Genomic DNA, 15,369 nt, shown 5'->3' on the forward strand with positions numbered 1-15,369 from the left:
GGGAGCGTTTGGACGTGGTCGAGGAGAATGGTGTGTGTGTGTGTGTGTGTGTGTGTGTGTGTGTGTGTGTGTGAATGGCAGCAGCCAGTGGAGGGTCTGGCTGAGGCTGTTGGACGGAGGCCATCCCACTCACCATGTTGTTTGCCTTTCAGGAATCTGGTGAGGTTTTCCCCAAGACCGATCGTGAAAGTAATGAAGAGAACAGCAGGATGGAAGCAAAGCAGTTTATATTCCTAAATAAATGACCTTTTTTAAAAAAAAAAAAACAACTGTCTGACTTTTTAGCAAACAAATGCAACACTAAATAAGCGTCTTTCATACATCCGCATTTAAAGTAGTGTTCATTAGCTCCTGCAACTGCTGATGCTCCCCCAGTTGTTGCTGTTGAATATGATGTCATAATGCCTGTGATGTCATAAATAGACCTGATGACTAAGGGGAAGTGGATGGGGGGAGGGATAGAGAGATAAAAGATGAGAAAGGATGCCAGAGACAGAGTTGACCTTCTGTGAATTGGGAAATTTTGTGAAAGTGATTTGTGTCGAAACTTCAAAGGACTGGCTTAGCATTTTGCACACCCCACACAGCTGACTTTTGCTGCCTTATGAGCACAATTCAAAGTGTTGGTGCTGACCTTTAAAGCCCTAAACGGCCTTGGCCCGGTATACCTGAAGGAGCATCTCCACCCCCTTCGTTCTGCCCAGACACTGAGGTCCAGCACCAAGGGCCTTCTGGTGGTTCCCTCCCTGTGAGAAGCCAAGTTACAGGGAACCAGGCAGAGGGCCTTCTTGGTGGTGGCACCCGCCCTGTGGAATGTCATCCCATCAGATGTCAAGGAAATAAAGAACTACCAGACTTTTAGAAGACATCTGAAGGCAGCCCTGTTTAGGGAAACTTTTAATATCTGAAGGACTATTGTATTTTAATATTCTTTTGGAAGCTGCCCAGAATGGCTGGGGAAACCCAGCCAGATGGGCAGGGTACAAATAAATTATTATTATTATTATTATTATTATTATTATTATTATTATTATTATTCCATTTTGTGATGGCGCCACAACACTTTCAAACTCCCCAATGCGGCAATGGACCCCTGTTCTACAGTGACCGGCAATAGCTTTCCATCCAGCCTCAAAAACACCTGATGTTGGTCAGTTTTTCTTTTTTTTTCTTTTAATTTTTTACTGAATTTACTTGATAACATAAAATAATTATGGGGAAAAAAGATTATTTTACTGCTCAGCCTGTTTGTCATATGAGCCAATTCAGCAAATTCTACCAGTTCTGTACAGAAAGATTTCTTTTACTTTTGTTGGGACTTCTCTGCCTACAATCCCAAGTAAGAACGCCTCAGGTTTTTTCGGAAATGTTCTTATAATTTTTTTTAGTTCCTCATATATAATATTCAAAATTCAAAATAGTCAAAATATTTTCAAAATTAGCAACAAATCAAAAACAAAAACAAAACAGACTGACTTCCCTCTATTCCCTTCCTTGGTTTCATTATCAATATACTGCATGTCCAGTCTGAACCTTATTTAAATGACTTATTATCCATTCATAGCCAAATTACAAGTAATTTTAAAACCCTGCTAATGTAAAAATAGCTTCATATTGGACTGGGCCTAGCAGCCATGGGCTTGTGCACAAAATTGGGCCGCGCTGCTATATAATATGATTACATGATATGATATAATATGATAACATGATAATATAATATGATAATATGATATGATATAATATAACATGATAATATAATATGATAATATGATAATTTGATAATATATGATAATATATGATATAATATGATAACATAATATAATATGATATGATAATTTGATAATATATGATAATATGATAATTTTATAATATAATATGATAACATGATATGATGATAATATAATGATACTTTGATAATATAATATGATAATATGATATAATATGATATATGATATATGATATGATACTATTATATGATATATGATATGATATAATATGATATAATATAATATGATATAATATAATATAATAAATATGATAATATAATATAATATGATAATATGATAATATGATATGATATAATATGATATGATAATATAATATGATAATATAATATAATATGATATGATAATATGATACGATATGATAATATGATACGATAATATGATATGATATATGATATGATATAATATGATAATATGCGAGAAGGCCGGGCGCCTGAGGCCTCCTGCCGTTGCCATAGCGACGCGCCGGGCCTAGTCCGCCGCGCGAGGCCTGCCCGGAGCCGCGGCTTTTCCCAAAGCTGAGGGGCGGAGCTGGGAGACGTGGCAGCGGAAGCAGGAGACGGGCGGGTGCCCGGGAAGGAGGGAGGGACGGGCCATGGCCGGGGCCTGGGCTGGCTTCTCCGAGCAGGAGCTCCGGCGGCTCCAGGGGCAGCGCCGAGGTAAGCAAGGCCGGCGGCGGGTGAGGGGCGGCCGGGGAGGCGGGTTGCGGGAAGCCGGAGCCGCTTTGTTTCGCAGGCGGCCCAGCTGGGCTCGGGGTCTCTCATAGAAACGGAGAATGGTCGAGTTGGGACCCCCAAGGGTCATCTAGTCCAACCCCCCTGCAAGGCGGGAATCTTTTGCCCAACGCGGGATTCGAACCCACGACCCTGAGATCGAGAGTCCCAGCTGTATCGGCTAAGGTATTACAGACCATTTTTAATTATTATTATTATGGGGAAATCGCCCACCCACTGTCCCACCCTCCTCATAATCTCAGGGTTCTAGCTAGGGTGGATTTGATTTAAATCACTAGGTGGTAAGACTTGATTTAAATCTTTTTTTTTTTTACAGAAAGACTACTTCTTGCTGGTATAATCTGAATAATAATAATAATAATAATAATAATAATAATAATAATATCTTTATTGTCATTACTCCCTCTCGGGGACAACGAAATTACTTGACTGCTCCATAAAAACACTAATTAAAACAATACAGTATATTGACAACCAGATGAAGGTTTCATTTTTGGAATAAAAAAATTCAGAGTGGTTTTTTCCAGTTATATCAAAAATTACGGATGTGGTTATACGATTAGAAATACATAGACAGAGAATTATGAAATTATTGTGAGGTTTAATAAGTTAACTGTTTTTATTTGGACAGCTTTTCTGCTGTACTTGATTGGAAGGAGAAAAATAATCATTTCCTTCATAACAGTTTAAACAATTTATTTAACCAAAACAATAACATTATAGCATATGTATCCATGTTTGTTAACTGATGTGGTTAAATGTTTTTTTTTTTAAATTAGACTGAGTTTTAGCACACATGAAAAACTTACAACAAATATTTATTTCCTGATCAATAGCCTTTGGACTATAATTTAACTCAAATAGAAAACTATCTTTAGAAAGATTTTTCCTCCAAAAGCATTTTATTTTAAAAATCCAATTTAAATTTAAAAAACCCGTTTTTTTTTTAAAAAAAAATCATTGATTTTTATCCACCCTGGTTCTAGCTAGCCTCATGTTGGGCAAAAGATTCCTGCGTCACAGGGGGTTGGACTAGATGACCCTGGGGTCCCTTTCCAACAATTCTATAATTCATTACAACTGATTGCAGCCTAACAGGAGGCCCCTCTGGAATTTGTCACGACACGGGCAAATACAGTGGTGCCCCGCAAGACGAATGCCTCGCAAGACGGAAAACCTGCTAGACGAAAGGGTTTTCCGTTTTGGAGGTGCTTCGCAAAACGAATTTCCTTTTTTTTTATAATAATATTTTATTAGGGTTTTCCAAAAAGTTAACAACCAACATAAATCAACAAAAATCACGAAAAACAGACAACAAACACCGAAAATCCAAACAGAAAAGCAGAAAAAAGAAAAATACAAAAGAAAAAATTTAGCATAAAAAAGAACACTCTTTCATATTGATAACTTTCAAAACCTTATTCTCTTTACTTCCACCCGCCTTCCCTTCTTGTATTCTACTTTAAAAATTAGTTCAGCAAGATCATTGATTATTCATTTTAAACCTTTATCCCTCCCTTTATAGTCTATTTATCTTAATCGCTAGAAACCCCTTCATTTCGTTTTCAGAGCCCTCAGCATTCATAAATTTTACAGTATTTTTGTAGATAGACTTTAAACTTCTTCCAGTCCTCTTCCACCTGCTCCTCTGCTTGATCTCAGATTCTGCCGGTCATTTCTGCCAGTTCCATATAGTCTATTACTTGCATCTGCCATTCTTCCAAGGTGGGTAGATCTTGCGTCTTCCAATGCTTCGCAAAACGAATTTCCTATGGGCTTGCTTCGCAAGACGAAAATGTCTTGCGAGTTCCTGCAGGGTTTTTTTCCTCCCCCCCCCTTTTCCCCAAGCCGCTAAGCCGCTTAACAGGTGATCCGCTAAGCCGCTTAACAGCTGATCCGCTAAGCCGCTTAACAGCTGATCCGCTAAGCCGCTTAACAGCTGATCCGCTAAGCCCGCTAAGCCGCTAATAGCGCTAAGCCGCTAAGCCGCTAATGGGCTTGCTTTGCAAGACGAAAAAACCGCAAGACGAAGAGACTCGCGGAACGGATTCTTTTCGTCTTGCGAGGCACCACTGTACACTGAATTTGTAAATTTGTGTGTGCTTGGCTACCCAGAGCTCAAATACATAACCTTTCACAGACTGTGCATTTGAAGAGAATCCCTAACTTGATGCAGAGAGTGAGAGAAGTCCTGAAATACAGGAGGAAATTGTATCCATACAGGAGATGGCATTTTACATTGAAATGCGGGACAATCCTGTACAGTGGTACTTCTGGTTGTGAACGGGATCCGTTCTGGAGGCCCGTTTGCAACATGAAAAGAGCGCAACCCGCAGCGGCGAGTCTGCATGCGCGGGGGTTGTGATTCGCCACTTCTGCGCATGAGTGTGACGTCATTTTGCCCATCTGCCATGTGCAAGCGGCGAAACCTGGAAGTAACCCTTTCTGGTACTTCTGGGTCGCCGCGGGACATAACCTGAAAGAACGTAACATGAAGCGGACGTAACATGAGGTATGACTGTATTATGCAGGGCAGGTGACAAAATAATAATAATAATAATAATAATAATAATAATAATAATAATAATAATAAATTTATACCCTGCTCATCTGGCTGGGTTTCCCCAGCCACTCTCGGCAGCTTCCAACAGAATACTAAAATACAATAGTCTATTAAACCTTCCCTAAACAGGGCTGCCTTCAGATGTCTTCTAAAAGTCTGGTAGTTGTTTTTATCTTTGACATCTGGTGGGAGGGCGTTCCACAGGGCGGGTGCCACCACCAAGAAGGCCCAGCAGTTCTCTGCACTTGTTATTTTCTTCTGGAATAGTTTTGCTGGAGTCCAGTGGACTCTGAATATTATTTTCTGTTGAATAAGTCTTAGTCTTAGATCCATAGAGGCTATTTCTGTTGATTTTATGCTTGACTCCAATACAGTATATCATTTGTTATCTGTACCCCTAACTCTTCCCTCCATTTTTCTCTATCATATTCTAAATCATATTTTTTCAATTTTAATTCACTTCTTTATTTTGTAGCTTACCCTGCCCCATGATGTGAAAGCCTAATTTTTGTTCATTTGGGCCATTTAGATCCGCCTCTTGCACCGCAGCATCGAACGGCTCCTGTAAGCAAACACCGCCAACATCTGCAGCGCAAAAAGCCAGTTCCGCAGATATGTGGAGAAGCAGAACTTCCCGATGGAGCAGCCTTGTCGTTACCCCTGGAGCAGAGGCTTTCTGCGCCCAAACAGAAGAGCTCCTCTCCCCAGTCGCCTCTCCCACCACCCCAGTCTCCGATGGCGGGAGAGCAGCAAGATGCCAAAAAGCAACAGGTTCAATCTGGAGTCGATAAGGCGTGTAACGGTGACCCCTCTACAGTGCCAAGTCATAAACCGGAGAAAAAGAAAATGGAATTGTTAGTAAGTCTGTAATGAAACTCTTAAGAGTTTTATCATCCCAAACGATCTAATTGCAGAGGGGGAATTCAACGTCGTACTAAGGTGACTGTTCCGTCAGGGCAAGCATTTCGGTTTGTCAGGCAGAACGATTGCCTCCTATCCCCACTTGCTGTTTTGGGGTTCTCCGGACACCCCACCCCCTTTCTTCACCTTGATCCCAGGCCCTAAGGAAGTCAGACTATCCTCCACCAGGGTCAGGGCCTTTTCAGTGATGGCTCCAACCTGGTGGAATGCTCTGTCCCATGTGACTAGGGCCCTTCAGGATTTAATTTCCTTCCGTCAGGCCTGTAAGTCAGAGCTATTCCGCCTGGCCTTCAATTTGAATTCAGCCTGATCTTTTATTTCCCTTCTCTTCCCTCCCCTTTTATGAAGATCACCCGCTCTGAGACCCCACAGCTAATTCTCCCCTGGCCTCCTCACTGGGCCAAATAGGACCAATTCAGCCAGCTAGCCCTGGGGATTATCTAATTGATTTTTGATTTTTATTGTTATTCATGTTTTTATACTGTATTTTATGCTGCTTTTATAATTAAGTGTTTTAAAGTGTTTTAAATTTGTTGTTAGCCGCCCTGAGCCCGGTTTTTGAACCGGGAAGGGCGGGGTATAAATAAATTATTATTAGTAGTATTAGTATTATTATTATTGATGTGCTTTTATGTACAGGGCCAAATCTGACCAGCTCTCCAGTCTTGCTAAAGTCATGAGCATAGTTTTAGAGACCTTTGCTTTGTTGCAAGCAAAACAGCTAGAATTTTCCTCTTATGCAGAGAGCTCTGCGCATTGCTTGTCAGTGCAAATGTACGAAATAGTTTCCAGGCTTCAGGGAACAATTTCCACCGTGGTGGCCTTTCTGCCATGAAGCCCCTACACGTTGTAGAGGATTACGGGACATGTTGCAGAGTACACACTCATTTAATGTTAGGCACTAGTCAGACTTCCTTGTTGCCCTGCATGAAGTTGAGCCGAGACAACACTCAAAACTTCTCTGTAGCTGCTCATGGCAAGGGAAGATTTAGAGAGTATTCAGACAAGCTGTGGTTTATTATTTATTAAATTTATATACCACCCTTCGACGATCACAGGGTGGGTTGGACACAGTTTAAAAGGCAGTGATACACAAAGGATAGAAAACATATTGAGCTGCCTTATAACAAGACAGACCTAGCTCAGTATTGTCTACAGAGGTGACTAACCTCTAGAACTCCAGATGTTCCTGGACTAGCTTCCATAATCCCTGATGATTGGCCATGGTTGCTGGGGCTGATGGGAGTTGTGGTCCTCCCAAGTTAGCAGTCCCTGATCTATAGTGATTGGTAGTTGGACCAGGGCCCTTATTCATGCAAACCTTGAGCTTTACTACTAAGCAACGATTCTTCCGTTCTGTGAGTCAGTCAAGAATAAAGTTTTCAATGATATCTGTCCTCAGAGGATCAGTTTGCTGCAGGGGTTGAATAGCAGAGTTTCTGGTTTCTAGTACATATTTAGGAGGCTCCCGTAGAGAGGAGAAGGGAAGGAAGTCCCTTTATGCAGAAATCCTTGTGCAGGTGGGACCATAACTTCACTGCTTTGGATACAACCTCAGATTCTGAAACCAGGCTTGGCGTTAAAGCGACTAGTGTGAATTATTCAAATAATTTTGAAGCAATTGCAGAATGCATTATTGACTCGGTTCCCCTGTGGGCTAGTTTTGTGGGAGAGAGAGAGAAAAGGCAATTCCTTGTTAATTCTGTTGTTTTGTTTTTGTTCAGGCCAGAGAAGTCTCGGTGGGAGATCCTACAACAGGAGCAGAAGCTTATGGAAGAAAAGAACAAGCGCAAGAAAGCTCTCCTGGCTAAAGCGATAGCGGAAAGGTGTGAAGAATCTTGGGGTGTAATATTTGGGCAGGCCAAAGGAACACAATACCTATTTCCCCCTAATCGTGTTGCTGCATCTTAGCAAAGCCCGCCTGCCTTGTTTTCTCAGCACTAGCACAAAGTGTTTTTCCTCTGAATATCAATAAGAAATCCCACCAGTTACAGTTTCATAGAATCATAGAGTTGGAAGAGACCACAAGGGCCATCGAGTCCAACCCCCTGCCAAGCAGGAAACACCATCAGAGCACTCCTGACATATGGTTGTCAAGCCTCTGCTTAAAGACCTCCAAAGACGGAGACTCCACCACACTCCTTGGCAGCAAATTCCACTGTCGAACAGCTCTTACTGTCAGGAAGTTCTTCCTAATGTTTAGGTGGAATCTTCTTTCTTGTAGTTTGGATCCATTGCTCCGTGTCCGCTTCTCTGGAGCAGCAGAAAACAACCTTTCTCCCTCCTCTATATGACATCCTTTTATATATTTGAACATGGCTATCATATCACCCCTTAACCTCCTCTGGAGGTTAAGCTGGATTGAAAAGCTGGATTGCAAGCTGGATTGAAAACTGTTTGCTGTTCCTCTCCTCTTAACTTTTAACTACAGTGGTACCTCAGGTTACATACACTTCAGGTTACATACGCTTCAGGTTACAGACTCCGCTAACCCAGAAATAATACCTCGGGTTAAGAACTTTGCTTCAGGATGAGAACAGAAATCGTGCAGCGGTGGCGCAGCAGCAGCAGGAGGCCCCATTAGCTAAAGTGGTGCTTCAGGTTAAGAACAGTTTCAGGTTAAGAACGGACCTCCGGAACAAATTAAGTACGTAACCAGAGGTACCGCTGTATAATCATGAGTTCATTCCATTGGGTTCTGTTGAACAAAATGGGATGTAAGTTCGTGAGAAAGTTTGGAATCGTGTTGTAATAAGGAACTTATAAGATGCCAATCACCCAATCAATTGGCTTTGTAAGAAGAGCTCTTGAACAAATTCTCTGTAGAGGTTGAATGAAAAAGTGGTAAGACAGTTTGCTTATACTTCGTATAAGCTGGTTAGAAGTCAAATAAAGTTTCCAGGGGGATTGGTAGCTTTGCAGGTGGTATAAAACCTGCTGAACTGTAGATGATTTTAAACGCAACCTGCATGTCTTGAAACCTTTCTGCACAAAGCCTGGCCAGTCTCATTCTTCATTAAAATAAAGATAAAAAGGGAGTTTTTCTGGAATCCTGGTCCGTTCTTTGTTTGGAAAGCCCAGGCTTTTTTTCTATTGTATAAATGAAGAAAAAACACAGCTCTTCACATTCCTGAGAAGTTTTAGCAAGTCTTTCTTACTGAAATACATGGTAACTTAAAACGGCACGTTGCCAACAGATATGGTCTCTTTCTTCCCCAGATCCAAAAGAACTCAGGCTGAAACGGTGAAGTTGAAGCGGATTCAAACCCAGCTCCAAGCTCTGGATGACATGGTGTCTGCTGATATTGGGATCCTGAGAAACAGGATTGACCAGGCAAGCCTGGAGTATTCATGCGCTCGGTAAGGACTAAGCACCGAATAAGAATAAGAGATTGACGCGTGAGGGAAGTATTCACTTCCACAGCAGTGGCGACAAATACATGGCCTGGGTTTTTGGTCGCCCTCCAAAAAATATTTTTGAAAGTTCCATTAGTATACGGACACTTGTCTGTTTAGCTGGACTTACCCTCCTTCTCTGTTCCCACTCCCCAATCTTCTCTTTGTTTCCCAGGGTTTTTTTTTTGGGGGGGGGAATGGGAGATGAGAGGGAGAGGAAGTCTCATGTGCAAATGGAAGTCCTTGTGCTTTATTGTGCACAATCTATATTAAAATCACTGATTAAATTGGATTTAAAATTCTGTACAATAGCTGATGGGAAACAGCTTAGGAAGGCAGCCTTGAGAACAACTTTCTGATGGTTAAGAGCTATTTGATAGTGGAATGAACTACTTTGATGATAATGATAAATTTTATTTATATCCCGCCCTTCCCAGCCAAAGCCGGGCTCAGAGTGGCTAACATCATACAACGAAGACAATGCATAAAAACAAACAATCAATCAATAAATTAAGATACATCCCACAATTAATTCAAACAAATTATAATTAAAACTGGACAAGTGGCAATCTTCAGGTTAAAATTGAAGGCGGTTACCAACTGTTTCTGCTGATATTATAAGCACCCGTGAGTGGGCTGGGAACCTCCTTCGTGCTTGTTCTTATACAAGGAGAAAATGAGTCAGACTGAACCCCGACCAAAGGCCTGGCAGAACAGCTCCGTCTTGCAGGCCCTGCGGAAGGATGTCAAATCTTGCAGGGCCCTGGTCTCTTGTGAGAGAGCATTCCACCAGGCTGGGGCCACGGCCGAAAAGGCCCTGGCTATGGTCAAGGCCAGTCTGATCTCTCTGGGGCCCGGAATCTTTAGGATGTTGTTATTTGCAGACCGTAAGGTCCTCCGTGGGGTAAACCAGATAGATGGTAGACTCTCCTTTGGAGGTTTTTAAACAGGGTTTGGATGGCCATCTGCCAGGGATTCTTTAGCTTTGATAATAATAATAATAATAATAATAATAATAATAATAATAATAATAATAATAATAATATCTTTATTGTCATTACCCCCTCTCGGGGACAATGAAATTACTTGACTGCTCCATAAAAACACTAATTAAAACAATACAGTATAATACAGAAAGGAAGACTAGATGACTTTCAAAGTCCAGGCTTCCCATTCAGGGCCGAGATCGCTCTGGAGAAGAAGCTGTTCTTAAGGCGGCTCGTTCTTGTCTTCATCGTCCTGTATCTCCGTCCCGACGGCAGGAGCTCGAAGAGACAGTGACCAGGATGCGATGGATCTTTTACTATGTCCAGTGCCTTCCTATGGCACCTTGTGGCATAAATCTGCTCTAAGGTGGAGAGTGGGCAGCCAACAATGCTCTCTGCTGCCTTAACAACTCTGCACAACCCCATCCTGTCCTGGGTAGTACAGCTTCCGTACCACACACATAAGCCATAAGTGAGCATGCTCTCAATGGCACAGTGATAGAAGGCAAGCAGCAGTTTCTGCGGAAGATGGTTTCTCCTTAGAATTCTCAAAAAGTACAGTCTCTGCTGCGCCTTCTTCACAAGTCCCCTTGTGTTGACACTCCAGGACTCCAGGATTCCTGCATTGCAGGGGGTTGGGCTGGATGGGGGTCCCTTCCAACTCTACAATTCTGTGTTCTTGTCCGTAGAGCAGACAAAACTTCCCTATTAAACGGTTGCTCTTTTCCCCCCGCCTCAGGAAGCGTTACGACAAGGCAGAAGCCGAGTATGTGTCCGCGAAGCTGGACCTCCAGAAGAAAACGGAAGTCAAAGAGCAGCTCACGGAGCACTTGTGCACCATCATCCAGCAAAATGAGCTTCGCAAGGCCAATAAATTAGAGGAGTTGATGCAGCAGCTGGACGTGGAGGCAGACGACGAGAATCTGGAACTCGAGATAGAGGTGGAGCGGATGTTGCAGCAGCAGGAAGTGGAAGCGGCGAGGCAGAGGGCCGAGTCCCAGAAGCCAGCTCCGGTTGGCGAGGAAAATGTAGCTTCCCCGGTTGCTGATAAAGGACCTGAGAGTGAAGGCTGCAGAGATTCAGAAACATTAGCAGAGCAGCCCACCGCTTCCCATTCGAATGGCGAAGGCCAAGCAGTAAACTCTGCTCCAGGGGAAACGACGGCTCAGGATGGCACATGAACACTGAACCTAATCAGCTAACCTCTGGCTGGCGCCATTATCCTATTTAGCCATAGGGTTTAGAGGCTTCTGCTCCATGGTGCTACAAGAGCCCTCTGAAATCTGGCTTTTGACGGCAGCACTATCTCCATTCGTCTTCTGGATCGCCAGTATACTTGCGTGAGCTCTCTCATCTTCTCTCTGCCCACCTTCCCTGACTTGCTTTCAATACGACACGATATCTTTATTGTCATTGTCCCTTGCAGAACAATGAAATTGAAAAACTACATAAAACTACATAAAACTACCACAAACCTACATAAAACTACATAAAAACTACTACAAAACTACATAAAACATTCAAAAGCCCCATTTTAAAATACACTATACTACAGAGACCCCTTATGCTGCGTTTAGAACCAGAATTGCATTTGCATAGAAACTGTTTCTCAGGCGACTAGTCCTGGCCCTTATAACCCTATACCTTCTTCCAGAAGGCAGAAGCTGAAAGAGATCATATCCGGGGTATGTTTCATTGAGCAAACTGCATGTGGTCCATTGCAATTGTCTTGATATTGGGGATGGAGAACGTCAGGCCCTCCAAGCCTTTCTTCCTGGCCTTCAGAACTCCCTCCAGACCGCACTCCTCGCTGGCTCTCCTTTGCACCCTGAATGTTTTTGCCTGGCTGGACTGTGTCTTCGAACTCTGACCGTGCCTCGTTTGTCTGTGTGGCTGAATGTGTGTAGAAGCTAGCCTGCTGTATGGAGGTCAAGCTTACATTCGCTGCTCTGCCCTCCACTGGCATGTTGTCCTCAGAAAATTAGCCGGAAGGGTCTGTGACCCTTCGGCTGAAAAAGGCTCCACACCCCCCCCCCCCGCTTTATATTTTAAAAATGCAAGCCAGTATGAGATAGGTGCTATTTAAAACACACTACAGTATACAGTGGTACCTTGGGATGCGAACAGGATCCGTTCCGGAGCCCCGTTTGCATCCTGAATAGAACATAAGACGCGACTGCGTGCATGCGCAGGTCGCGTTTTGCCACTTCTGCACATGACATCATTTTGAGCGTCTGCTCATGCACAAGCGGCAAAACCCAGAGGTTACGCGCTCCATTACTTCCGGGTTGCTGTAGAGTGCAACCCTAAAGTGCTCAACCTGAAGCACATTCAACCCGAGATATGACTGTATTGGCAGTCCTGTCCTGATAGGCTGGGTTTTTTCTTTCCCTTACAGTGGTACCTCGGGTTACAGACCATAGCTGTCAACTTTCAGATTTGAAAATAAGGGATCAGCAACCTTGAAAATAAGGGATCGGCAGCCTCACCTGTCCTGGGGACAGTCTACGGGATATCTAACAATCCGGGATAGCAGCGGGAAGCAGCGAGAAATGGCGCTGGAATAAGGGAATTTCCTGCCAAAAAAAAGGGAAGGTTGACAGCTATGTTACAGATGCTTCTGGTTACAGGCTCCGCTAACCCAGAAATAGTACCTCGATTTAAGAACTTTGCTTAAGAACAGTTTCAGGTTAAGAACGGACCTCCGGAACGAATTAAGTTCTTAACCAGAGGTACTACTGTACTGAGCTACAGAGGCTGGTGGAGAGTTGACTGCATGCCAGAGCCACACAGTCCATTAGTGGAAGACGTTTGAAAGCAGCCCAGCTGCAAAATAAGATACATTCATTTCATTCCAAGCAGCGATTAGATTTGCACAAACACATGCACACGCTTTGCCATCCACAAAGATCCTTATTGAGCCATCTCATCCCAAAGTCCACACCCCTTAGGACTTACAAAACCTTGTGTGTGTCACACTCATAGCATTCGTAACTCAGGCTAGTCAGTCACTCCATAAAATTGGGGACCTTGGTGCTGGCTTCTTTGTGTGTGTTCATGCTCCCATGCTAATGTCTGAAATTTCAACCTCCTTGGTAGTAGGCAACACTTTTTCATACATTGCAGCTTGGTCACCCTGTGATCCCTTCATTCCACACCCCTCCTCCCCGCTCCAGTAGCAAGCAAGTGCCCCCATTTAGCCAAAACAGGGCCAGTATATACCACGGTGCTTGGGGGAACCCCAAAGTTTGCCAAATTACAAAAATAAAACATTTCTTGAATACCCAAAGGGGGCAGATTCCTATTAACCTGCCCTGTGAGGTGGAATGTCATTAATAAATATTTCTTATTCATGTAGCAAACATATTTTCACATTTTTTCCTATTTTATAGTTACAAAAAGGTGCATTTCTACAGATTGACAAAACGCTGTCAACTTAATTCATACTGCTAGTAAACAGTAGGCAAATAGTTTTTTAGCAAACACAACCTGATTTGTGCAAGAAAAAAAGAAAATAAGTATAGTCACTGTTAAAAGTTAAAAGTTAAAATATAAGTAAGGCCTCACTGTAAGCACTGGGTAAATATTACTTATCAAACAACAGCAATAAATGTTCCATATGAGATTCTTCATTTCACTTTTTATTCCGGCAATAAAGAGCAAGAAGGTCTGAGTGCCAGGCTGGGTTGCAGGGCTTTCTTCCCTGTGCAAAGGGTCATAAAAATGTTTTTCATATACTGTTTACCATGAAAAAATGTTTATGGGACACATAAAGTACATCATTGTTAGCCATTTCCTTCTCTCCTGCCATTCCATCAGGCTGCCTTAGTGGCAGAGGCGTGAAGCAAGGTTCACCCACCAGCTTTGCCAAAGACCAGCTCCATCAGGCGCCTCTTTCCCCTGCGCTGTCTCTGTGCCAGGTGGCCCTCTCCCTCCCTGTCCCCATTCCCTTATGTGTCTTTTTAAAAATAAAAATAAAATTGTAAGTCTGTGGGCAGGGATTGCCTTGTTTTAACGACTGTACACTCTGGAAGCCCTTTCGGCTAAAGAGCAAGGTATATAGAAGCTATAAAGAAATAAATAAGCACTCCAATTGCTGATTTGGACTATTGGTTCCAGTTCTTATCTTTTCTGTGTCTTGCAGTTTGACTACCTGGTGGGGGGAAATGGTGTTGACGAGTGGGTTTAATGGACATTGAACAAAAAATGTATTGATTTCCTTTTTTTGAGGAGGTGTTCATGCCTGTTTTTAGCATGACTCAAAAGTGCTCAGTGTAGTAGTGCATACCATCTAAATCAATTTACTGCGTCCTGCATGGGATCTGTATGGACCATCTGCATTCTTCCCTTAGATTAGATGAAGAACAGAAGGTGGTGGACCCTCCTTCCTTAAAGGTTTTTAAGCAGGAGGTTGGATGGCCATCTGTAAGGGTTTAAGGTAAAGGTAAAGGTACCCCTGCCCGTACGGGCCAGTCTTGACAGACTCTGGGGTTGTGCGCCCATCTCACTCAAGAGGCCGGGGGCCAGCGCTGTCCGGAGACACTTCCGGGTCACGTGGCCAGCGTGGCGAAGCCGCATCTGGCGAGCCAGAGCCGCACACGGAAACGCCGTTTACCTTCCCGCTAGTAAGCGGTCCCTATTTATCTACTTGCACTTTGTGCGTTCGAACTGCTAGGTTGGCAGGCGCTGGGACCGAACAACGGGAGCGCACCCCGCTGCGGGGATTCGAACCGCCGACCATGCGATCGGCAAGCCCTAGGCGCTGAGGCTTTTACCCACAGCGCCACCCACGTCCCATGAAGAGCTGTAGGAATCTCAATAATCAAGAATGCAAATAAAAAGTCCCTCCCCATTGATTTAAGGAAATAACCCTAAAAACACATGCATCTATATTATTATTATATTTATTTAAACCCCGCTTTCCCCCCTGACAAAGACTCAAAGCAGCTTAAGAATAAAATGAGAGCATCTAGCATGGTAGGGGA

The 15,369-nt window shown here is 43.2% G+C and overlaps 1 protein-coding gene across 1 annotated transcript; it reads left to right on the plus strand.

Annotated features, from left to right (window-relative positions):
• Window positions 1-2,313: 2,313 nt before the first annotated feature.
• On the plus strand, window positions 2,314-14,490 carry GORAB (golgin, RAB6 interacting). The gene is made up of 5 exons (XM_077932679.1): window positions 2,314-2,443; window positions 5,611-5,935; window positions 7,727-7,828; window positions 9,222-9,362; window positions 11,124-14,490. Exons 1-5 carry the CDS (start codon window positions 2,380-2,382, stop codon window positions 11,563-11,565), a joined length of 1,074 nt encoding a protein of 357 aa, XP_077788805.1. The 5' UTR covers window positions 2,314-2,379; the 3' UTR covers window positions 11,566-14,490.
• The last annotated feature ends 879 nt before the right edge of the window (window positions 14,491-15,369 follow it).

The sequence above is a fragment of the Podarcis muralis genome, chromosome 8, assembly GCF_964188315.1.
Source record: "Podarcis muralis chromosome 8, rPodMur119.hap1.1, whole genome shotgun sequence".
Taxonomy (NCBI): Eukaryota; Metazoa; Chordata; class Lepidosauria; order Squamata; family Lacertidae; genus Podarcis; species Podarcis muralis.